General features: G+C 42.4%; 3 protein-coding genes across 3 annotated transcripts in view; 1 reads left to right on the top strand and 2 right to left on the bottom strand.

Annotated features, from left to right (window-relative positions):
• Positions 1–1,517: 1,517 nt before the first annotated feature.
• abcb9 (ATP-binding cassette, sub-family B (MDR/TAP), member 9) lies at positions 1,518–10,025 on the bottom strand. Its single transcript, XM_039002898.1, has 11 exons — positions 9,338–10,025; positions 8,164–8,278; positions 7,834–7,964; positions 5,730–5,935; positions 5,321–5,518; positions 4,945–5,073; positions 4,603–4,791; positions 3,268–3,441; positions 2,862–3,021; positions 2,342–2,478; positions 1,518–1,874 (listed from the first exon to the last, which is right to left on the bottom strand). Exons 1-11 carry the CDS (start codon positions 10,023–10,025, stop codon positions 1,635–1,637), a joined length of 2,367 nt encoding a protein of 788 aa, XP_038858826.1. The 3' UTR covers positions 1,518–1,634.
• Positions 10,026–15,489: 5,464 nt separating this feature from the next.
• Positions 15,490–18,037, top strand: ogfod2 (2-oxoglutarate and iron-dependent oxygenase domain containing 2). Its single transcript, XM_039002874.1, has 7 exons — positions 15,490–15,739; positions 15,839–15,895; positions 15,987–16,097; positions 16,213–16,312; positions 16,436–16,560; positions 16,697–16,954; positions 17,260–18,037. The coding sequence occupies exons 1-7, from the start codon at positions 15,605–15,607 to the stop codon at positions 17,515–17,517; spliced, it is 1,044 nt and encodes a 347-aa protein (XP_038858802.1). The 5' UTR covers positions 15,490–15,604; the 3' UTR covers positions 17,518–18,037.
• A 4,713-nt stretch (positions 18,038–22,750) lies between these two features.
• The window catches only part of LOC120051470 (electrogenic sodium bicarbonate cotransporter 4-like), a 48,600-nt gene continuing 46,402 nt past the window's right edge, over positions 22,751–24,948 (bottom strand). Inside the window, exon 26 of the mRNA XM_038998352.1 lies at positions 22,751–22,865. Coding sequence (XP_038854280.1) covers positions 22,751–22,865 — 115 coding nt within the window. The remainder of the gene's footprint in view (positions 22,866–24,948) is intronic.

Raw genomic sequence — 24,948 nt, 5'->3', positions numbered from 1 at the left:
CTAATCTACGGATTTCACATGACTGGGACAGATCTGCATCTGTTGTTCACAGATACGTTTCTGGTGTGACCCCCATTTGCCTCATGCAGCGCGACATATCTCCTTCACATAGAGTGAAGGCTGTTGATTGTGGCCTGGTGAATGTTGTCCCACTCCTCTTCAATGGCTGTGTGAAGTTGCTGGATAATGGCGGGAACTGGAGCATGCTGCCGTACAAGTCAATCCAGAGCATCCCAAACAAGCTCAATGGGTGACATGTCTGGTGAGTATGCAAGCCATGGAAGAACTGGGACATTTTCAGCTTCCAGGAATTGTGTACAGATCCTTGTGACATGGGGCCGTGCATTATCATGCTGAAACATGAGGTGATGGCGTGGATGAATAGCACAACAATGGGCCTCAGGATCTCATCACGGTATCTCTGTGCATCCAAATTGCCATCGATAAAATGCAATTGTGTTCGTTGTCCATAGCTTATGCTTGCCCATACCATAACCCCACCACCACCATGAGGCACTACAATGTTGACAACAGCAAACCGCTCGCCAACACGACACCATACACGCTGTCTGCCATCTGGCCGGTACAGTTGAAACCTGGATTCATCTGTGAAGAGAACACGTCTCCAGCGTGCCAGTGGCCATCGAAGGTGAGCATTTGCCCACTGAAGACCATTACGATGCCGAACTGCCATCAGGTCAAGACCCTGGTGAAGATGATGACAAGCACAGACAGTTTGTGCAGAAATTATTTGGTTGTGCAAACCCACAGTTTCATCAGCTGTCCGGATGGCTGGTCTCAGACAATCCTGCCAATGAAGAAACCGGATGTGTATGTCCTGGGCTGGGGTGGTTACACGTGGTCTGCGGTTTAGGCCGTTTGGCTGTACTGCCACATTCTCTAAAACGACATTGGAGGCGGCTTATCGTTGAGAAATGAACATTCAATTCTCTGACAACTTCTCTGGTGGACATTCCTGCACACTCCATCAAAACCTGAGACATCTGTGGCATTGGGTTGTGTGACAAAACTGCACATTTGTGGCCTTTTATTGTCCCCAGCACAAGGTGCACCTGTGTAATGAGCATGCTGTTTAATCAGGTGCATGGATTATTTTGGAAAAAAAGGAAAAATGCTCCCTAACAGGGATGTAAACACATTTTAAAATAAATTTGCTTATTGTGTGTATAGGAAAATGTCTTGGATAATTTATTTCAGCTCATGAAACATGGGGCCAACACTTTACATGTTGTGTTTATATTTTTGTTCAGTGTAATATCACCACTGGGATTAAGTAATTAGAGTGTTGCTCATTCATGTCCAGAAGAGCTGGTCAAATGACAAACAAAATGTATACTCTTATTGATTATTCAATAACAATTATTCAAGGTTTTGAACACTGTAAAATAGACTTGAGTTGAATCTATTCAACCTAATGTGCAAATAAAACATCAAGGGTAATGTAATGCCTTGGTTTCGAGGCACTGCTCAGTCAATTAATGCCCAAAAGTGCCAGTCAGTCAGTGTTGGCTACCAATAAAGCCCTAGAACCTCTCTCAGTAGCATGGTGTTCATATTCTGACTCGCTGGCACTGCTGCTATCATGTCCGCTCTGCCTCTGCTGACTACCACCCTCAGATGTCCACCTCTGGAGGGTTAAGAACCTCTGCACCCGTCTCGATTCCCAGGACCTGCCTCTGTACCAGCTTGCAGTAGAGCCCCCCCTTGGCCATCAGTTGGCTGTGTGGTCCCTGCTCCACCACACAGCCACGGTTGATGACTATGATGTTGTCTGCCCTCTCCACTGTGCTGAGGCGGTGGGCGATCACCAGCACTGTGTGCTGACGCATGATGTTGTTCAGAGCCTGCTGAACCTGGGGAGAGAGAACAGAGAGTAGATCCTAAGCTACACTAAAAGTCAAATATGAGATAGCATTCAGAAAACGAGATAAAGTGCCATCAAATTAGAGACAACCGATAAAGAGAATATGTCCAAGATTAAATAATAATACTGACCTTTTTAAGCCAGCATAGTTACAATGCAGAGAGTTTGGTTATACTAAAAAGGATTATCCAGGGTTAATAGTATCTAGTATAGTTGAAGACTTGATCTGATTAAAGATGGAGAGCAGAGAGGACACCAGCAGCTGAGAGTTATTATAATAACATTAGACTGCATTTAATGAACTAGGTTATTGTCATGAAACTTGAGGAGCTGCATATTACAGAATATACACGCTTCCTCTCTAAATCCATACTGTATCTTTATCTATAATTCACGACTTGATCTGATTAAACCCAGATCACAGTCACAGAACACTGATTTAGCCTGTCTCCTTACAACATGTTCGCTCTCTGCATCCAGTGCACTGGTGGCCTCGTCCAGGATGAGAACATGTGGGTTGCGGATGAGTGCCCGTGCGATGGCCACCCGCTGCTTCTGCCCCCCTGACAACTGGGTGCCCTTCTCACCCACTCCTAAGAGAGGAACGAGGAACAATTTCATTGCGTTCGAGATCTTAAAATAGAAATGCAAAATCATATGCAAATAGTGAGGAGAGGCTATTATTTTGTGTTACTCAAAACATTATTTGGCCAATGTTCATACAGTATGTTGCAGTAAACATAACATTTTGCAGTTTTTAGTTTGCTATTTTTTTAGATTCACTACTAGGACCCCTGGGGGTACTTGGCCTATCCACAGGGGGTGCTTGAAAAGACTCAGGAGACCATAGGCTTACTGGTAAAATGCACATGAGGGGGTACTTCAGATGTACTCTGGACAGATCAAAATTCAGATAATGGTACAGTAACCAAAAAAGTTTGCGAACCATTAGTTTAGGCAATAGCATTAATGTCACCTGTGTTATAGCCGTTGGTTAGACCGGTGATGAAGTCGTGTGCGTTTGCCTCGGTGGCAGCCTGCACCACAGCCTCCATAGGGATGTCAGTCAGTCCATAGGTTATGTTCTGCTCTACAGAACGGGCGAACAGGACAGGCTCCTGGCCCACTAGTGCTACCTGCAACAACAACACAGAGACAGGCTCAGTCTTTTTGCACGGGGATCTTTACCAGTCTTCATCTTAAAATGAATATTGATGCCCTCTGGTGGTTGAAAGGAATAAGCTATCTAGCACGAGACAGAATATTTAGATTTCATGGCAAACTTCTCAGGTAAACAGTGATTGTGATTTAACGCAGAGGCTTAGTTGTACACATTGTAAACAAGGAGTTAAAATGCCAGAGGAGCAATGCGGAGCACTGACCCGCGAGTGGAGGAAGCCATGCTGGTAGGTGTGCACCGGCCGGCCGTCCAGAAGCACCTGGCCTTGTTGTGGGGCGTAGAAGTTCTCTAAGAGACCCACACAGGAGCTCTTTCCACTGCCAGATGGTCCTACCAAGGCTGTCACCTCTCCAGGCCGCAACGTGAAGGATACACTCTGGAGAAGAAGAAAAAGATTAAGAAAAATGTAAAAACCCATTTCGCTGATATGTTTTTATCTAAAGTGACTTAGTCGTGCGTTCATACATTTGTTACATATGGATGGTCCTGGGAATCAAACCCACTATCCTGGCATTGCAAGAGCCATGCTCTACCAACTGAGCTACAGAGGACCACCAAGAAGAAGAAAACAAACTATCTGTTCATATATACCCAACCATAGGCATACATATATCATTAATATAAGTTTAGACATGATAAAAAGCACTGTTGGAAACTGACTAATTGACCTGAGCACGTTTTAGTATGTTTATAATCATAAAAGTAGCCTAGCAATAGTGATTAGCGTGTTATGGGTTAGATGGAATGATCTATGTGCAGTTGTATTTTGCTAGAGGTAAAGTTCAAAGGAGGCCTGTCTTTGAAACAAAAAGTTTCCATAAGGGTGAGATAGGAGCCATACGTTAGATCTAATAGATTGTAAACTACTGCCCTATAACACTGTCTTATAGTTTTACTGTTTTATATCATTGTATCCTCTCAATATGTTTTGCGTCCCTATATTATGAATAGATGGCTTATTCACAGAAATAGCTCTTTGTGTATAAGGATAATTATCTATCGGACTGCGGCAGGCTGCAAGAATATGCACTCCCTAAACTTAAGGGTTCTCCTGACTGATAAGAAAACCGTGAGATGCGTGGAGGTGTACCAAAGGTTCCAGATTTGAGCTGGTACGATAGCACCACCTGCCTAGCCACAGAGATGAATTGTTCCTACACACAGAAGGGGGGTCTGTTTGGAAAGGGGGGCGAGGTTGAGGCCTAGTTGGAGGTCATAAATATATGTGCTTGTGACTTCATATCTTGTCTTTGCAGCTGTATGACCCAGTGTGCCGAATAAATCTAGCATGAGCTTTTTTCGGAGTACGACTGGAATTTGTACCAGAACTTAGAACCTAACAGTTCCGACATTGATCAATACAGTAGCTTTCTTGTATGATTGATAGTGTACTGGCTGGCTTTGCTGCATGGGGATGATATAAAAGCTTTCTACTGGCATGAAACGATACAGAATTGCCTGACAACATTGTTTCTGTCTATAGCTCCACTCATTAGTCTAGCTTTGAGCCCAAACCTAATGGTCAGCTGACACATACCTTTAGAATGTCTGTTTCGGGCCGTGTTGGGTAGGAAAACGTGACATCTTTAAACTCGACCAGTCCTTTGCAGGTGTCGGGGACCTCTTTCCCATCATGTTGGTGTTTGGGCTCCCTGTCGATATACTCAAACACCTTCTCAGCTGCTCCCACTCCCTGCATGAGACCTGTGTAGACCGATGCTATGCTCTGTAACACAAGTTATTCAAGACAGGGGACAAGGATAATACAATTAGCTTGGTAGCTGTCTTACTTATGGTAATATAAGGTGATTAGAGGGATAGGTTGTGATTGTCATGTGTACAGTTAGAGATGTATATGAATGAGTCATATGAGAAATACCTCCAGGCACTCTCCCAGCTCCAACTCATATATGACGAAAGATATCAGGGTCCCTCCACTCATCTGCTCAGTAATGACCAGGTGACCGCCGTAGAAGAGGATTGCCACTTGAAGAGCAAGTTCTGAGATCTGGAGCAACGAGAAACACATTTGAATGTGCCCAACGACCAAGGTGAAGCGAGCAGATACACTGGATGCAATAAAAAACACACGACACGAAACACGAGGGAGCTCCTTAACATTCAGTCCTCATCTGAGCTGTCTTTTATTTTTTTCACTTGTATTTAACCAGTCAAGTCAGTTAAGAACAAATTCTTCATTCTTATGTACGTTGACGGTCTTACAGACGGTAGCTGCTGTACACGGTAATACCTACACAACTGGACCACATGTAGAGGGCGTAGGCCAACGCTTGCTTCTTGTTCAGTTGAAACATGACATGCAGCCTGCTGTAGTAGGAATCAGCCTCCTGTTCCTCATTGGCAAAGCTGCGTACCGTCTTCATGGATGAAACAGTTTCCTCGGCCACCTGGTTAGCCTGAGCCAGGGCAGTCTGGACCTCTTTGGTCAATCTCTGATGATGAGAACCGTGGAAAGTTTAACAAGTAAAAGTGCAAACTAAATACTGTATGAATGAAGCTTTTAATAAACAAGTATTAAAATCTATTACAATTTAATACATGGGTTGGGGTGAAGTGTGTATGTGTGTACGTGTGTGCGTGAGAGCTTGTGCATGTGTGGGTGTGCATGCTTGTGCGTGTGTATACAAGCAGCAGAGTGAATACCTTGTAGTACTCCCCATACACATTGGAGATGACTGCGATGAAGGGGAAACCCATGATGGTGACCAGAGTCAGCTTCCAGGACATCCCGAACATGAAGATGAAGAACCCTATGCCCTTAACCATACTCCTCAGGAACATGTTGACGTTTTGAGAGATCAGGTCACTCACTTGAGTAGTGTCAGAGGTCAGGCGAGAGGTGATGTCACCTGCAGGACAAACATTTTTTTGTTGTATTTTTTCCAAACTCTTTCTGAATTATTTTCCTTATTTAATGACAGGATAGGAGCAGAATTATGAAGGCAGAATAGAGGGAGAAATATGTAGGGCTTTTAAACTTAAATCCGTTTAACCAAATTTCTATCAGCATGTTAAATGTGCAACCCGAGGGAAAAAAACTCTGGACCACCTTTACTCCACACACAGGGACGCATACAAAGCTCTCCCTCACCCTCCATTTGGCAAATCTGACCATAATTCTATCCTCCTGATTCCTGCTTACAAGCAAAAATTAAAGCAGGAAGCATCAGTGACTAGATCAATAAAAAAGTGATCAGATGAAGCAGATGCTAAGCTACAGGACTGTTTTGCTAGCACAGACTAGAATATGTTCCGGGATTCCTCCGATGGCATTGAGGAGTACACCATATCAGTCATTGGCTTCATCAATAAGTGCATCGATGACGTCGTCCCCACAGTGACTGTACGTACATACCCCAACCAGAAGCCATGGATTACAGGCAACATTCGCACTGAGCTAAAGGCTAGAGCTGCCGCATTCAAGGAGCGGGACTCTAATCCGGAAACTTATAAGAAATCCCGCTATGCCCTCTGACGAACCATCAAACAGGCAAAGCATCAATACAGGACTAAGATTGAATTGTCCTACACTGGCTCTGACGCTAGTCGGATGTGGCAAGGCTTGCAAACCATTACAGACTACAAAGGGAAGCACAACCAAGAGCTGACCAGTGACAGGAGCCTACCAGACGAGCAAAACAACTTCTATGATCGCTTCGAGGCAAATAACACTGAAACAGCTGTTCTGGAAGACTGTGTGATCACGCTCTCCGCAGCTGATGTGAGTAAGACGTTTAAACAGGTCAACATTCACAAGGCCGCAGGGCCAGATGGATTACCAGGACATGTACTGCGAGTATGCGCTGAACAACTGGTAAGTGTCTTCACTGACATTTTCAACCTCTCCCTGTCAGAGTCTATAATACCAACATGTTTTAAGCAGACCACCATAGGGCCTGTGCCCAAGAACACTAAGGTGACCTGCCTAAATGACTACCGGCCCATAGCACTCACGTCTGTAGCCATGAAGTGCTTTCGAAAGGGATGGGGATGCGTGCTCAGTCCCCTCCTGTACTCCCTATTCACCCACGACTGCGCAGCCGGGCATGACTCCAACACCATCATTAAGTTTGCAGATGACACTATAGAGGGTAGTGTGAACGGCCCAGTACATCACTGGGGCCAAGCTTCCTGCCATCCAGGACCTCTATACCAGGCGGTGTCAGAGGAAGGCTCTAAAAATTGTTAAAGACTTCAGCCACCCTAGTCATAGACTGTTCTCTCTGCTACCACATGGCAAGCGGTACCGGAGCACCAAGTCTAGGTCCAAGCGGCTTCTAAACAGCTTCTACCCCCAAGCCATAAGACTCCTGAACACCTAATCAAATGGCTACCAAGGCTACTTGCATTGTCCACCCCCCCTCTTTTACACCGCTGTACTCTCTGTTGTTATCATCTATGCATAGTCACAATAATAACTCTACCTACATGTACATATTACCTCAACTAACCGGTGCCCCCGCACATTGACTCTGTACCAGTACCCCCCTGTATATAGTCTCGCTATTGTTATTTTACAGCTGCTCTGTAATTACTTGTTACTTTTATTTCTTATTCTTATCCATATTTTGTTTAACTGAGTTGTTGGTTAGGGACTCGTAAGTAAACATTTCACTGTAAGGTCTATCTATACCTGTTGTTTTCGGCGCATGTGACTAATAAAATTTGATTTGATTGATTTGATTTAATCAGAGGAACAAGGGAAAAGCATGAAGGGAAGGAATAAAGAGAAATCTTGAGAGCTCACCTGTGTGGTTAGAGTCAAAGAAGCCCACCTCCTGACGCATCAGAGATCTGAAGAGAAGATTCCGCAGGCGAAGATTCAGTCTGGCAAAGGTTAGATTAAAGAGGCCACCTCGTACTCCAATAGCTATAGAGCTAAGGAGAGACGCAAGAAATGAAACGCAGTCAGAGATACATTACACGCCACAAACACACAAGATCAATGTATATATTGTAGAATCAATAATAGATATACAGAATGTGCAAGACATCAAAGAAGATATGGCACACAACAAGGACAACCAGTTAACAAAACACACGTCTTGTGATCACTGTTCACTTCAGCATGGCTTACCTGACTAAGGCCAACACTGTGAGAGTGATCAGGGGCTTGGTGAAGTACTCCATACTCTTGTGAATAACAATGCCATCTATAGCCTGCCCAGTGTAGTAGGGGATGAAGGCCTCACCTATAAAGTGGATAACATAGTACCATTAAATGTTATGAAAAATAATAAGCACAATTGTGTAAAATATAAATACAGTTAAATGTATAGATATATTTTGATTTGTCTGTAATGAAAGGAAATGAGTAGGGTAGAGTATTTTTTAATTGAACCTTTATTTAACTAGGTAAGTCAGTTAAGAACAAATTCTTATTTACAATAACGGCCTACACGGGCCCGGACGACGCTGGGCAAATTGTGATACAGCCTGGATTCAAACCAGGGACTGTAGTGATGCCTCTTGCACTAAGATGCAGTGCCTTAGACTGCTGTGCCACTCAGGAAACCCATCATGCTTTATTCATGGTACATGAGTCATTAATGTAATTTGTCACTCTTATAATTAAGCAATAAGGCCCGAGGGGGTGTGGTATATGGCCAATATACCATAACTAAGGGCTGTTCTTATCCGCCTGGACACAGCCCTTTAGCCGTGGTATATTGGCCATATATCACAAACCCCTGAGGTGCCTTATTGCTATTATTAACTGGTTACCAACATAATTAGGGCCGTAAAAATTAATGTTTTGTCATACATGTGGTATACGGTCTGATATACAACGTCTATCAGCCAATCAGCATTCAGGGCTCGACTCACCCAGTTTATAATGAGTAGTAGAGCAACCTTGCAACCCTGAATGCAATACCATGCTGCTATGAGTTCAGTAATAAAGTCTTAAATACAAACGCATGGGATCCAAACAGAACTTCCAAGAGGCTGGTTATGTTTCTTTATTACACATCTTCTGTGTAACTATCTCATGCAACACTGTGTAATATGCCAGCCTCACAATGGTGATGATCTCTACATTAATCAACTTGACTTGTCATCTGTTGGGCCCACGAGTTATTCCTGACCATGGCCAGGCCAAATAACTGATGTGACCTGACCAGGGAAATCCTCAGTTCCCTAGTTATAGTCTGTAACTAGAGCCCTGAGTTGTTCCTGGTCAGGTCATGTGTTCAGGAAAAACGCAGGGCCCTAGTCGTCTGTGCATTGTAATTAAACAAGTTGCCACTTACACACAGCAGAGATGAGGAGGAAGAGGAAGGCTACAGAGAGCAGCCCAGCGTATTTACTGCAGTAGGACAGCAGACGCCCCAGTGTGGCCCCTGAGTTCTTCTGGTCCTCTGTTCCTTTCCTGCTCGCCCTACTCCTCTTCTTCTCCCCATGCTTCTGCTGCTCCTCCACCTCCTCAGTGCCATTCTCTCCTGCTGCCTCCACTAGCCTCTCAGTCTCCTCACAGACACTTCCTCCACCATCTCCCTCTCCGTCAGTCACAGTGTTTGGAGACCTTCCCAGGAGCCTCCAGAGGAGCACGGTCCCCAGCACTGACACACAGGTCCAGGAAAACAGACTGAGGAACCAGGGTTGGTGCGCCAGATCGCCCTGCTCCGAGAGCATCAGGAGCTTAGCTAAGGCGTAGGTGCTGATGGTCAGGCAGATTAGGAGAGTCAGGGTCCCCAGGGCAGAGACCCTGCATGGGCCGTCCACTCTGTTCCATAACACCCCTATGGAGGCCCCAAGCAGAAGGCAGACTCTGACCAGCATAGTCCCCCAGAGGTCCAGGACGGAGTGGAGAATGTCAAAGTTCTGCACATCCTCTGTGAATATTGCAGTCTGGCAACCATGTAAGTAGAGGACAGTGGTGACAATAACATCCACCAGGATAAATAACAAGATACAGCTCACCACTCCTATGACCTCCATTCCGTTTCAGTCTATCCGTGGAGAGATAGTGTCCTGTGAAGAATTAACAAGTCTGGGGAGAAACAAGAATACAAAAAGCTAAAACTGTAGCCTATTGTTTTGTTTTAATATTGTTGCTATTACAATACATTTATAGGCTATTACAATTATATTACGTTTTTTTTCTTCGAACAAGTGTTTTGAATTCAACCCAAATGGAAGTTCACCGAACTACACTGAACAAAAATATTAATGCAACATGTAAAGTGTTGGTCCCATGTTTCATATGCTGAAATAAAAATCCTATTAATGTTCCATACGCACAAGAAGCTTATTTCTCTCAAATTTGGCGCACAAATTTGTTTACATCCCTGTTAGTGAGCATTTCTCATTTGCCAAGATAATCCATCCATCTGATAGGGCAGTTAACCCACTGGCTGTCATTGAAATTAAGAATTTGTTCTTAACTGATAATTTACTGTTAATTTCTCTACCATAAGCCACCTCCTATGTGAATTGTGCAGTATGTCCAACCTGCCTCACACCCACAGACCACATGTATGGCATCATGTGGCTTATGGTTTGCTGATGTCAACATTGTGAACAGAGTGCCTCATGGTGGCAGTGGGGTTATGGAATGGGCAGGGATAAACTACAGACAACGAACACAATTGCACTTTATCGATGACAATTTGAATGCACAGAAATACCGTGACTAAATCCTTAGGCCCATAGTGAGGCCCATTCTTTTAAAGGTATCTGTGGCCGACAGATGCATATCTGTATTGCCAGGTATGTGCAATCCCCAGATAAGGGCCTAATGAATGTATTAAAATTGACGGATGTCCTCATATGAACTGTAACTCAGTAAAATCTTTGAAATTGTTGCATGTTGCGTTTATATTTTGTTCAGTATAAATGCCTTCCGTGATCAATGATCACAAATGCACCCGTGACATCAGGTTTCGACAAGGTTACTGTATCACATTGACCTACCGTGCGGCGCTCTTATCTCCTCTCGGATGTTCGATCACTTTACAGCTTTCCTTGATACAGTAATTTATTATATTTTAGGCGACATGGCCGTCTCGCCACTCTGTCGCATTCTGAGTTCATATCGGTTTGCACTTGAGCTGCACTGGTGATCCATTATGCAATGTATATGGAAACCGGTAATATAAATGGTGTGCGAGGCTCCTCCTACAAGATCATCCCAGGACGGAACTGTCGGGGCAATCCAGAGAGCCAGTATTTCGGAGTCCTTCTAACACCGTGCTCCCTGCGCTAAATCACGTGAGTCTCGTCAACAGGACTAAATAGCCAGAGCCATACAGTGTATTATTATGAGGTTTATTCAAAGGGTCTCAGAGATTGTGTGTGTGTTTTGTATGTACGACAGAGATCATTTGGAAAAACATAGGAGAACTGTTGCATTTATTTATTACAATGTGCATTAAGTGATTCATAACTTCCATGTGAAAGTCATATTTATCACTTTAGGGGTACTGAGTCTGTTAACAAGACTTTGTTGTGTGGTGATGTCCCTATTCAAAGATTATTCAGTAGAATGTGGGGCCTACGGGGAATTTTGATCCATGCACAGCAATAAACTTTTAAGCCATCATTTGATATGGACCCAAACCAATGAATAACGTTTCTTCCCTAAAGCATGTAGCAGAGCCGACATTCAAAGTATTCATGAATGACTGATTGTGGATATGAGGTATCCCAAGTGTGGGCCCCCAAAAAAACTGATGCTGGCTCCAAGTGCACTGCTCCATGACATCAATGCGACCTCATATCCGATTTTGAACAGAGGTGGAGATCCAGGTGTATTCTACATTATCTAGTGTAAAAGTATTAATTTCGTTCACCTCTTGCTGAAAACAAATTGGCCTTTAGCACCTACAGGCGTCACAATAGCAATGACAAGACCACAAATCCATCAGGCACTGCTAGAGAGATCCTATGTATTTGGACACGTGACCAACCCAATAATTCATAAATATTTTTGGTCAGGATTCTTGATGTTGGTGCCTCTATGTTTACCAATCTTCTCTCGGAGGTGAGGCTGCTTAGCTATGTGGACATAATGTCTCCATCGCAGCACTGAAGCGAGCCAAATAGTTGAGCCATCAATACAGTCACTGTATAAGTCTCAATTCTGTACCCTGTATACCATAACCCCAGCATAGCAGGCCTCAATGAACATCAGAAACCAGGGGGTACTCCAAGTCACTCTTTTTGTCATCAGAGCAGCTTTGCTTAGTGGTGAGGACTGTTTCTACAGGGAAAGACAAGTAAATGCTCGGTTTCAGTTTCTTCTGGGAGGGTGACTCTCCCGAGCAAAACATAGGGTCGGTGACTTTGAAAGTGATGGAGGGCATGTTCCGAGATCTTCTCTTGGCATTCTTCTTCTCCTGTTTGTAGGCCGCATTCATGTTGGCGATCACCTGTAAACACAAACAATTATTTACCATTTCCAATGGAATCCAGAGAAAGCTCACATGGGAATATCACACATGACCTACAGTATTTCCTGATGAACTATGCTTCCCAAAGAGCAAGAGGGTTGAAGTCAAGTAAGTCAGCAGTGAAGTAGAAATTAAGTGGCAGTCCCGGTGAAACAAGCTCACCGGGCTCTCTTCAGTGGTGTAGCACAGCATCTCCCAAAAGTGAAGATATTGCATTTCCAATTCAAACTCACCAGCTGCTTGACAGAGATCTGCTGCTCCTGCATGACTGTCATACAAGCAGAGGCCTCTTTCTTTGAGTGATACAAATCCGTATCTTGGTCGTAAATGAAAGGAGCAGCTTTTGTCTTGACAAAAGAAAACGAAAATTAGTAACTAAACATGAACAATTACATAGTAATAACACAATTTGATGCCTTTTTAAACCAAACAAAGTGACACGAAAAAAACATATCACCTCACTGGGCAAAATGGCTTCCTTGCTGAACATGAGTGAATAGGGTGTGAACTTGGTTGTGGGGTCGATGGTCATCCTAAACAGATATAAAACAGGGTCCAGGAAATCGTCCCACTCTGCCCGCTTCTCTGCCACCACCTGAGTGATGGCCTCCTTCAGTAGGCCACTGCTGCGGTCGTGTAGCGGGTTCAGCTCCACAGCAGACACACTCTGCACTATGTTCCACCTGTCACACAGGTGCTTGGTCACCTGGAAGTAACATTACGGGAGAAATGTTGATATCGGCCTATCCACTTTGTTAAGTTTGTAAATAGACACAGGCTAATCATTTCTCACCTCATCACAAAAGTCAACGCTTTGTGTGGAGATAATTGTTTTTGCTGCCCCAAACCTGGTAGGGGGGGAAAAATATGGTGATTGAGCGCCATCTCATGTCCACTCATGTTGTTGATGATTGTTGTATCTTGCAGATAATATTCAAATTAGTACTGAAATGTGTGTGTGTTTAATTAGGCTACCTGTAAATGGATGTAGAAATACATCTGGCAACAGAGAGGCAATCTCTCTTTTGAATGGGGAATGCCTCCACCCACTTGCTGAAGTAATCTGTGACGATTACCACACTTGAATTACCTTGCTGGGTTTCTGGGAAGGGTCCTGGTGAAAAGAAGAACCAATTCTTTAATTTAAAGACCCTCGCTTCCTTTGGTCTGAACATTGAGTTTGATCAGAAACTCCTGTGATTTTTCTGTCTATTTGAAATAAAATTGTATACGCTTTTTATGATGTAGGCTATTTGTGATTTTTCCATTGATTGTAAATTAAATTGTGTACTCTAGGCTACTTATGATGTAACTGTAGGCTACGATCATTGTGTATCCATTCATGCTTTTCTCGATATTATTGTTATGTGTAAATTGACCAATGATGTCATGCCATAGCCAGCCATGATTGCAAACACCTGCGTGTGTCCAATGGAAACCTATATACACTGGTGACCTGCAGTGCTTGACATGAAGACAGCTTGCTGTCAAAATATTGCCATATTTCATTTGCCATCGGCGCTATTAGTGTGTGGCTTTTCCTTTTCTTCTAAAGAAGAACAAATTCAACAAAGTCAGACAAACATTTGAACTCTTTATCTATTGTTCTGAGACTAGTGTAATAGTGTTTCTTCTGTCCCTCTCCTCGCCACACCCTCGGCTTGAACCAGGTACCCTCTCACCACATCGACAACTGCCTCCCACAAAGCATCATCACCAATCGCTCCACATAAGCCGCGGGAAACAGGGAAACAACTACTTCAATTTCTCAGCTCAAGTGACGACACCAATTGAAACGCTACTACTACCGTGCACAGCTAACTAGCTAGTCATTTTACACCAGTTACACTAGATGAGTAGTTGAATTTTCCTGAGAGTTTATTTACCAAATATATCAATCCCTAGAATTTCCCAGGGGGCTTCCACTTTGATTGGCCGAACAGTCCTTGTCATGTTTTTGTTCCTCTCCGTGTGTTGACAGGTTTCACATACCTTGATCTAAGGCAGACAAATGCACAAACACAATTTGTAAGAAGAATAAATGAATGATATGCCTCCAAGTTGTATTATTGCATTACACTGAAGTCCAAAGAGACGCACATACCCAGTCCACGACGTCCTTCACAATACCCAGCCAGTAATACTTGCTTTGGATCTTGTGAACAGTCTTCTTTTGTCCCAAGTGATGACCGATGTCATTGAAGTGGCACTCTAGGAATATATGCCTCTTACGCTCCGCTTCAATCACCACCTCTCGCTTCTCTTCCTTCTTGGGCCCCACATAATACAGTCGACCCTCTAGAACAACAAAACCACACAGACAACATGCAATTAGAAAGAGATGCTATTCTAGTCAACAACACACATTTCAACCGCCCTCTACCCATTAAGAATGTTCTTGTTGTTATTTGTTATCTATTCACTCTCTTACCATCAATTATGAATTTCTGAGCATATCTTTTGAGATTCTTCTTTCGTATAGGATTCATAGTCTGGGGGTAGCAGCCCTCGGCCACAAACGTGTAGATGTCACCCAGTCGGTTTGAGCTCGACTCCACCACCTCCTCTTCAGCCACCACTTGCAACGAATCCACACTCAACATCTCAACAGCTAAAAAGGGACATAAAACCACTGTAAATATGCGAGCCAAATGACATATTACAAGGAGAAACCGATGTACGAGCAAGCAAATATTAACATGACAAAATAACAAATAAATAATGAATCAACGGATGAGAGATTCGTATGTTTCCTTAGTATTCTGCGAACGGACGATTTATGTTGACGGACCCGGAAACGCAACTCGAAGTTTACCTTTCCTCTTGAATCCATTTTACACAAACAGATAGAAAAATGGCCACATATTTAAATAATAGAGTGCCGTTTGATATTTGATTATTTTATATACAGCAATGTGTCTCTGTTTGAGCTCTTTTGTTGATTACAAATCATGGAAACTAAATGCTGAGAGTATCATTTCACATCGGACACATAACATAGTTGGATCACAACAAACAACTACAGTTCCGTGGGCAAAATCCCCAACGTTTAACTGCTATATTAGCCAATATTATTATGAATTGTCCCGTAATACGTTGATTTGTATTATCTTTATATGACAAGTCATGCAACACGACAAGGATTCCAAGGCAACATTTTACACTTGTAGTTGTTTTAGCACTGACAATGTTTTCCTCGAGGAGTTCAAACTTCATGTCAGATTTCTATCCGAGCACCAGTTTAGATCTGATTATCAAGCGGTGGGTATCTGGCCTAGCTAGGCAGTAGATCTACAGAAGGTTGTCACGTCTTGTTAGATACGTGTAAAGTTAGTTACCTTACTTCTGTTTACATTCCAGGTGTTAAGAAATCTTGGCTGCTCTACTGACACAGAATTCAAGGACCTCCTGAAAAAGGCAAGTAGACCCATGTATTTTGAGTATTTTGTGAAAATCGGACTGAATTATCATTATATTTTAATGTATGGGTTGAATGTTTCTTATCTAGATTGAGAAAGAAGTTGAAAGGCGCAGGAGCCTTGGTGTGAAGTCAGCTGAGAGAGCTGCAGCCATTAAGGAGATTTATAAACCACTCCATGACCATGTCTACCATCTCCATGTAGGAATCATACAATACTGCAATCTTCAAATCCATACACAGATACTGTTAATTAACCCTTTGATCTGTGGTATTACTGTACAGTGTAATTTACTTAGATTGTCTATCTCTTTAGGAGTCCTATATGGCCCCAGAGTTTAAACAGATGGTGGATTATTGTCGAAGTGATGAGGCCAGTAAAGAGGGACTGTTGAGTTTAATGCAGACAGAAGCAGGTGAGTTTTCCTTAGAGTTCATATTTGACATAGGTGGTGCCTGTCATGACTGTTCAACTTCATAGACATTTTTATTCCATTGTCCACATTAGGGCCTAACTCATTATTTTTTATTTTCTAAAGCGGGAAGGGTCTTCCGCTTTCCTGTGTTCAAGAAAATCTTCTGTGATGAGCTGATAGAAGAGATGGAACACTTTGAACAATCTAGATCGCCCAAGGGCAGACCGAATACCATGAATAACTATGGGGTACACGTCCTCTTATATATGAGAGAAATCTGTAGAATATTAGATTTGGAGACTTCAGGCAAAATGCTCAATGTATCAAGTGTTACCTGTGGTAACTCATGTTCCTTTTGTTGGTGATGTTCTTTTGTCCACACAGATCCTCCTGAACGAGTTAGGGTTTGACGAAGGCTTCATCATCCCTCTCCGTGAGCAGTATCTGCAGCCTCTCACATCTCTGCTCTACCATGACTGTGGGGGATGCTACCTGGACAGCCACAAGGCCTTCATGGTGAAATATGACATGCATGAAGACTTGGACCTCAGCTACCACTACGACAACGCAGAGGTCACTCTCAACGTGTCTCTGGGGAAAGAGTTCACGGAGGGGAATCTCTACTTTGGTGACATGAGACAGGTGCCTCGTTAGAGCCAGATGGGGAAGTGTGATAACACAATAGTGTTATATAGAATGAAATAACAAATGGAGCTGTGCTCTTGTTTTAGATTCATACTCATACTATCTCTCATTAATTCCACACACACTGTGGTTTAAAAACCATGCCAGGTTACACACAGGTTACACACTGTTACATTTTAGGTTGTGAAATCGCACCGATTTATTAGTTGCATGAACAAAAGTCACCACAGCACTTTAGTAAACATTCTCATTGTTAGTCTAGTGTGGCTCAGTTGCTGATGGTGTTTTTGCTGCCCCTGCAGGTGCCTCTGAGTGAGACAGCATGTACAGAAGTAGAGCACAAAGTGACGGAGGGTATCCTCCACAGAGGACAACACATGCACGGTGCCCTGCCCATCTCCTCTGGCCAGCGCTGGAACCTCATCGTCTGGATGAGAGCCTCACAGGAGAGGAACAAACTGTGCCCCATGTGCAACAAGAGGCCCACCCTGGTCGAAGGAGAGGGTTTCGCAGACGGCTTCACGAGTGACATAGGGATGTCTCTTCTACAGAATGTATAATGTGTCCTGCATTAACTTAATGCTGCTGGTCCATCTGTATTTGTGTATGTTAGTGTGACTATTGTCTGGATGTTTCCTTATCGTAGAGATTATCGCATGTGCCAAAGAAGAGTTGTGGAGAGGAAACGTGATAGACATTAGGAACATCGGGAGGCTCATCACTACTTCTACAAAACACCTCACTACAAACGTCATTATGCAGTGTCACATGTATTCCTATATTTCCTAAAACATCATGTCCATACAAAAAATGTGTTGCTAGTGAATTGAATGGTATTTTGTCCAGGTAGGGGTATTTCATATCCAAAAGCCAGTGTTTATAGACACTGGGGGAGAACCTGAGCTTTTGCCTTCCCCTTTATAGCTTACTTTTAGTGGCCTTGCTCCTGTTTCTTGTTCACAGAAAGTTGACAAGATTTTTTATCTGTACAATTTATAAATCATGTAAATATACTGAACAAAAATATAAAACATGACATGTAAAGTGTTTGCCCCATGTTTCATGAGCTGAAAAGATCCCAGAAATGTTCCATTTTGCACAAAAAGCTTATTACTCAAGTTTTGTGCACAACATTTGTTTACATCCCTGTTAGTGAGCATTTCTTCTTTGCCAAGGTAATCTGTCCACCTGACAGGTGTGACAAATCAGGAAGGTGATTAAACAGCATGATCATTGCACAGGTGCACCTTGTGCTGGGCCTAAGATGTCTCAAGTTTTGAGGGAGTGTGCAATTGGCATGCTAACTGCGGGAATGTCCTCCAACGTCGTTTTAGAGAATTTGGCAGTACGTACAACCGGGCCTCACAACCGCAGACCACGTGCAATCACACCAGCCCAGGGCCTCCACATCCGGCTTCTTCACCTGCGGGATTGTCTGAGACCAGTCACCTGGACAGCTGATGAAACTGAGGAGTATTTCTGTGTAATAAAGCGCTTTTGTGGGGAAAATCTCATTCTGATTGGCTGGGCCTGGCTCCCAAGGGTTGGGCCTACACCCTCCCAGACCCACCCATGAGTGCGCCCCTGCCTAGTCATGTGAAATCCATAGATTAGGGGCTAATTAATTTATTTGAATTGACTGATTTCCTTCTATGACCTGTAACTCAGTAAAATAGAAATTGTTGCATGTTGTGTTTAAATATTTTTTTATAATAATGAATACATAACTGTAGTTATGGTCTTACTAATTCTGTAATAATACATACAAAAAAATAAATAATGCACAGGCATTTCTCTGTTGATAAAATCTATCATATTGAAAGGATCAACATTTAACAACAAAGAAAATATCACAAGAATACAGTTTGTACATCGTCTTTGGGTTATTGTTAGGTGTCTGCTCAGTAAGTGTCCGCAGTCATTTACACACAATAGGGCAGGGATCGTCAACTGGCGGCCCGCGGATAAAATTATTACTAATTATTTTGTTAAATTTCCGTTTTTGGACATAAAAGACTAAAAGTATTTGAATTTAGTAAATCTATTCCCATGTATTTCCACTCATAAACAGAGAGACATGTATGATCATGTACCAATGTAATCAAGGTTTGAAATGATTGTTTTTGTCCATTTTTTCTTGACAGGGTTTGTACATCATGAAAATCCTGAAAAAGTCATGGAATTTTAATATTGTGTTTTCTAGGCCTGGAAAAGTTTAGAAAAATGATAAAATCTGAAAAGTATGGAAAAAGTAATGGAAATGAATTTAATCATTTCTGTTAAGGTACTTTATTTAGGCAATTATTAAATATTTTATCAATTTATAAATATAGATATATAAACATATCAGCCAGGATTGTGAAAAAAGCCATACAAAGCGCCACACAAATGAATATTTGAAAATGTTATTGACGAAATGAACGATTCACTAATTCACCATTGTGTTACTTGGGATTCTGTTCAATCGTTGTGAATTGAGACATGTGAATCAAAATAATCATTTGTGAATCACGAAAACTAATTTTAGGAAAAAATATTAGATTTAGTCTTCATTTTGCATTATGTGGCTGCAAAACTTGTTTTTGTAGATACAGTTTAAGTCGCAATTTTACCTGCACCTTGGCCAAATACATTTAAACTCAGTTTTTCACAATTCCTGACATTTAATCCTAGTAACAATTCCCTGTTTTAGGTCAGTTAGGATTACCACTTTATTTTAAGAATGTGAAATGTCAGAATAATAGTAGAGAGAATTATTTATTTCAGCTTTATTTTCTTTCATCACATTCCCAGTGGGTCAGAAGTTTACATACACTCAATTAGTATTGGGTAGCATTGCCTTTAAATTGCTTAACTTTGGTCAAACATTTCAGGTAGCCTTCCACAAGCTTCCCACAATAAATTGGGTGAATTTTGGCCCATTCCTCCTGAGTTGGTGTAACGGGGTCAGGTTTGGAAGTATGCTAGGGGTCATTGTCCATTTGGAAGACCCATTTGCGACCAAGCTTTAACTTCCTGACTGATGTCTTGAGATGTTGCTTCAATATATCCACATAATTTTCCTGCCCCATGATGCCAACTATTTTGTGAAATGCACCAGTCCCTCCTGCAGCAAAGCACGCCCACAACATGATGCTGCCACCCCCGTACTTCACGGTTGGGATGGTGATCTTCGGCTTTCAAGTCTCCCCCTTTTTCCTCCAAACATAACGATGGTCATTATGGCCAAACAGTTCTATTTTTGTTTCATCAGACAGGACATTGCTCCAAAAAGTACGATCTTTGTCCCCATGTGCAGTTGTAAACCGTAGTCTGGCCTTTTTATGGTTTTGGAGCAGTGGCTTCTTCCTTGCTGAGTGGCCTTTCAGGTTATGTCGATATAGGACTCGTTTTACTGTGGCTATAGATACTTTTGTACCTGTTTCCTCCAGCATCTTCACAAGGTCCTTTGATGTTGTTCTGGGATTGATTTGCACTTTTAAACGCAAAGTACGTTCATCTCTAGGAGACAGAATGCGTCTCCTTCCTGAGCGGTATGACGGCTGCGTGGTCCCATGGTGTTTATACTTGCGTACTATTGTTTGTACAGATGAACGTGGTACCTTCAGGCATTTGGAAATTGCTCCCAAGAATGAACCAGACTTGTGGAGGTCTACAATTTTTTTCTGAGGTCTTGGCTGATTTTGTTTGATTTTCCTATGATGTCAAGCAAAGAGCCACTGAGTTGGAAGGTAGGCCTTGAAATACATCCACAGGTACACCTCCAATTGACTCAAATTATGTCAATTAGCCTATCAGAAGCTTCTAAAGTCATGACATCATTTTCTGGACTTTTCCAAGCTGTTTAAAGGCACAGTCAACTTAGTGTATGTAAACGTCTGACCCACTGGAATTGTGATACAGTGAAATATAAGTGAGATAATCTGTCTGTAAACAATTGTTGGAAAAATGACTTGTGTCATGCACAAAGAAGATGTCCTAACTGACTTGCCAAAACTATAGTTTGTTAACATGAAATTTGTGGAGTGGTTGAAAAATTAGTTTTAATGACTCCAACCTAAGTGTATGTAAACTTCCGACTTCAACTGTACTTCCAGTGGATTTGGGCATCAAATGTATTGGGACATTGCAACTCAATAGATGCTTGTCAGCCTGCAAAGTAAACACTTATAAGGTAGGCCTAGCTAAGATAAATATGACGAAACTAATTAAGTACATTTCCTGAAGAAATATGTGGGCTAAGCCAAGAGCACAACTCAAAAGATTTGTGGCCTATCATAGCCATTTGATCTTTGATATATTGAATGAGTGAATTGTTTTATTAAGGCATAAATGTATTTGGTTGTAAAGTTGCAATGTTTTACATCAAGGGTGGTCAACCATCTTCCAGGAGAGCTACTGGGTGTGCAGGCTTTTATTCCAACCCCCCTCTAACAAACCACATTTTAGACATGAGCTGCTCAACCAGACCTTGATCAACTGACTCTGATGTGTTTGAGCAGGGCTTGATCAAAAGCATGCACACATGGGGTTGGGGGGGGGGGGGGGTGTAAGTGCCTCCCAGTGTAGATACCACATTTAAGCATACCACCAATTGAGACCACCATTTATTTGTCATGGAAATTTGATTAAATGTCATGGAAGAGTCCTGGAAAAGTCATGAAATTCCATATGTCAAAATGTGTATGAACCCTGGTTTGGGCTTCTTGCTTCATCCTGCAGAGTATTTTTTCAATTTGCAAAGTACAAATGTATAACCCCCCCCCCCCCCCACTCAAGAAAGAAATCATCCCACAGCTGAATCTAGTTGATGACCCCTGCAGTATGGGATAATAGAACGACTGGATAACACTGTATTCAACCATGTTATTAACAAATCAATCATTTTTCAAAAATAACAATATTCAGTCTAGTAGGCTATTCACATTTTTTGGCTGTTTCTTTTTTCCCCAGTGGCTTTAAAACACAAGAGGGAATAGGAACGAGGGAATAGGCAAGCTGGTATGCTACAAGAAGAGGCACCATACATCCTCACAACACACACACACATGCACACACACCAAAACACAATTATTTTCTGAAGAAGGATATTCAAGAACTCATTTATCACATGAAAAGGCAGGCCATTTTTACTGACATTGAAATTCTGGATTTCACTTCAAGTTATTCTGGACCTCACACTTCATACTTACTATATATATATATATATATCTCTGTATGAACAGTGAAAAATACATACTATATACTTTTATAATCTAAATAAATATCTTGACACAAAATACTCTCATATACAGCACAGACAAGATCCTTCACTCACCTTTCTCCTATATCCCTCCATTGTGTTTCTAAACTTATGCATATCCTGAAAATTATACAGTCAACATGTTCTCAACAGAGATATCCATGACAGTTCAGCAAAGGGCCTCCTAGTTTAAAAGCAGAAACTGTTGCTGGGATTTTGGACACATTGAAATTGACAGCTTTGTGAAATGTACTGCTCCATGTGCATGTTGTATTCCCAGTTCATTTATTTATGTTAGGTGTCATATGCTGTCAGCTGTTAGTCCACGCCACCTTGTACTGTCCTCTGCAGGCATTCTGGAAGAGTCTTGGTATGTAAGTGGGTCAGCATTTTACGTATATGTACTGTACAGTGTCCGCAGTGGACCCACGTTTGCCTGTGCTCTGTCACACAGCAGTCAGTGCCTACAGGTGACAACTCTGTCTGTCAATCGACCAAAGCATTGTTTCGCTGACCAAGTCCCTGTGGCGGGGGTGATCAGTGTCCGTGTCCTAGTCCGACTCCATCTCGATCTTCACCTGGGGCACGGGGAAGGCCATGCCACGGCCATGGGCCATAGGGACCGTCGGGGACGAGGGACAGGAGATCTTCAGATGCAGGGTGATGCTGAGGAACGGCAAGTTCCAGTTATCATACATACATGTGGTCCTGCATGGCTCAGATTGGTTCGATTACCGCTGTGCCACACATACAAGAATGTATGCATGCACTACTGTAAGTCGCTTTGGATAAAATATTCTGTTAAATTAAATATATGACATACACAGCGAGAGGCAAGAAACACAGAAGGAAGGAGGGACTGGAGAGGGGTAAGGTAACCTTGGGTTAGACAGGGAGGTAGTCAGTTGTTAGATGTAATATGGATCTGATGCATAGTACCTTAGAGTAAATTAGACTAGAGAGGTTGGGCAAACTAATGTGAGACAACGTGACAGAGAGTTAGGCTGGCTGTTCTTTATGCCATAGTGTTTCAAGCCTTTCTGTGGATCAGCTGAATATGGTGCAATTGCAAACTGCAAACTGATATTAGTTCCCTAATAACAGGAAACGCCCATTGATACCTGCCATTGGTCAGTTCTGGTGTTGCGAGACTGATGGTTTCTCGACACAAAAATATTTGTTTACATAACAGGTTAGGATAACTAACGTGGCAGGTTAGGATAATTAATGTGGTAGGTTAGGTGATTTAGCGTGGCAGGTTAGGTGAATTAGCGTGGAAGGTTATGAGACTGAGGTTAAGGTTAGAAAAGGGGTTAGGGTTAGCAACAATGCTACAGTTGCCAACAACTGCTGTCCTCTATGTGAAAAAAATGGCCACAGACCAATGGCGAGCATCAATGGGTGTAACTTGATATCAAGAAACGCCTATATCAGACAACGCTTCTAATTGCGGTCTGCAATTGCATCCTTCTTGATCAGCTCACACCCTATGTGGAATGTGAGGGGTGGGAATGAATGCAATGTACAGTTGGTGAAGAATAAATGCAAAACTTCACTTAATGAAAGTTTGTCCTTACTTTGCAGTTTTCCCTTTCCTAATTTATTTAGAAAAACCACAAGCAAAGACGTAGGTCTAAACATGGGCGGCAGGTAGCCTAGCGGTTAGAGTCGAGCCAGTGACCGGAGGGTTGCCAGTTCGAAACCCACGTCGAATAGGAAAAACCTGTCAGGAAGTGAGCTGGCAACTGGAGGGTTGCTGGTATCAAACCCTAGATGCCATTGCCTACCGTTGTGCCCTTGAGCAAGGCACTTAACACCCAGAACAACTGCTCCACGTGCGCCCAGTGTGGCAGCCCCCTGGTCCAACATCTATAACCTGTGTGTCTTTCGGAGGGGTTGGGATAAAGCAGAAATCAAATTTCAGTTGGACCTTGATCTTAATCTTCAATAAGTCTATTCTGAACTATGCTTCCTTAAACGTAATGCAGACATGAATTGTTATCATAGTTCCTATTCAAAAATAACATGCAGAGGTAGGCATGACTAAAAGGATAGAAGGGAAGAATATGCAACTATATGGAATGACGACACAACTAAACTAAACATTTGTGTTTGTGAATGGGACCCATAGATAGGCTACTAGACTATACAACACATGGAGGAAAAAGAAACAACCAATACTCTGAGAAAAGCCTGATGCATGTGGCATGGGGATGCACACATACAGTGGGCCAAACGCTGTTCACTCTCAAATACTGTGTATCCACTACCTTCAAATATAATTGTAAACTTTTATGAATCTATTCCAATATGTCAAACATTTCTACAGAATATAAACCAAGCCAGTGCCTTAGAAAGTGAAAATACATAGGAGATAGTGTATGGCTATTGGCTAGCATGTTGGAATTATGCACATGCATGTGCCTGTGATGTGTGTACACATATCGAGAGACACTGACACAAAATTACACAACTAGTTTTCATAACGCAGCCTTAAAAACAGCAGCAAAGGTTGCTTAGCACAGGGTTTCCACAAACTCGGTCCTGGGGCTGCCCCTTGGTGGACGTTTAGTTTTTTCCTTAGCACTAGGGGGAAAAAACATGTGCAAAAACGATCTGCATTGTATCAAAGTGAATGGAGAGAAGGGTATGAAGGTATATTCTCTGAGAACAATATAGAACACTGTCTGTGATAAATTATGTGTGTATTTATAGATGTGTGTATTTATAGCTGTGTGTGTGCGCGTGG

This window comes from Salvelinus namaycush, chromosome 1, assembly GCF_016432855.1.
Source record: "Salvelinus namaycush isolate Seneca chromosome 1, SaNama_1.0, whole genome shotgun sequence".
Lineage (NCBI taxonomy): Eukaryota > Metazoa > Chordata > Actinopteri > Salmoniformes > Salmonidae > Salvelinus > Salvelinus namaycush.
Note: the sequence above shows the minus strand (reverse complement) of the source record. Positions and strands in the feature narration are given on the sequence as shown.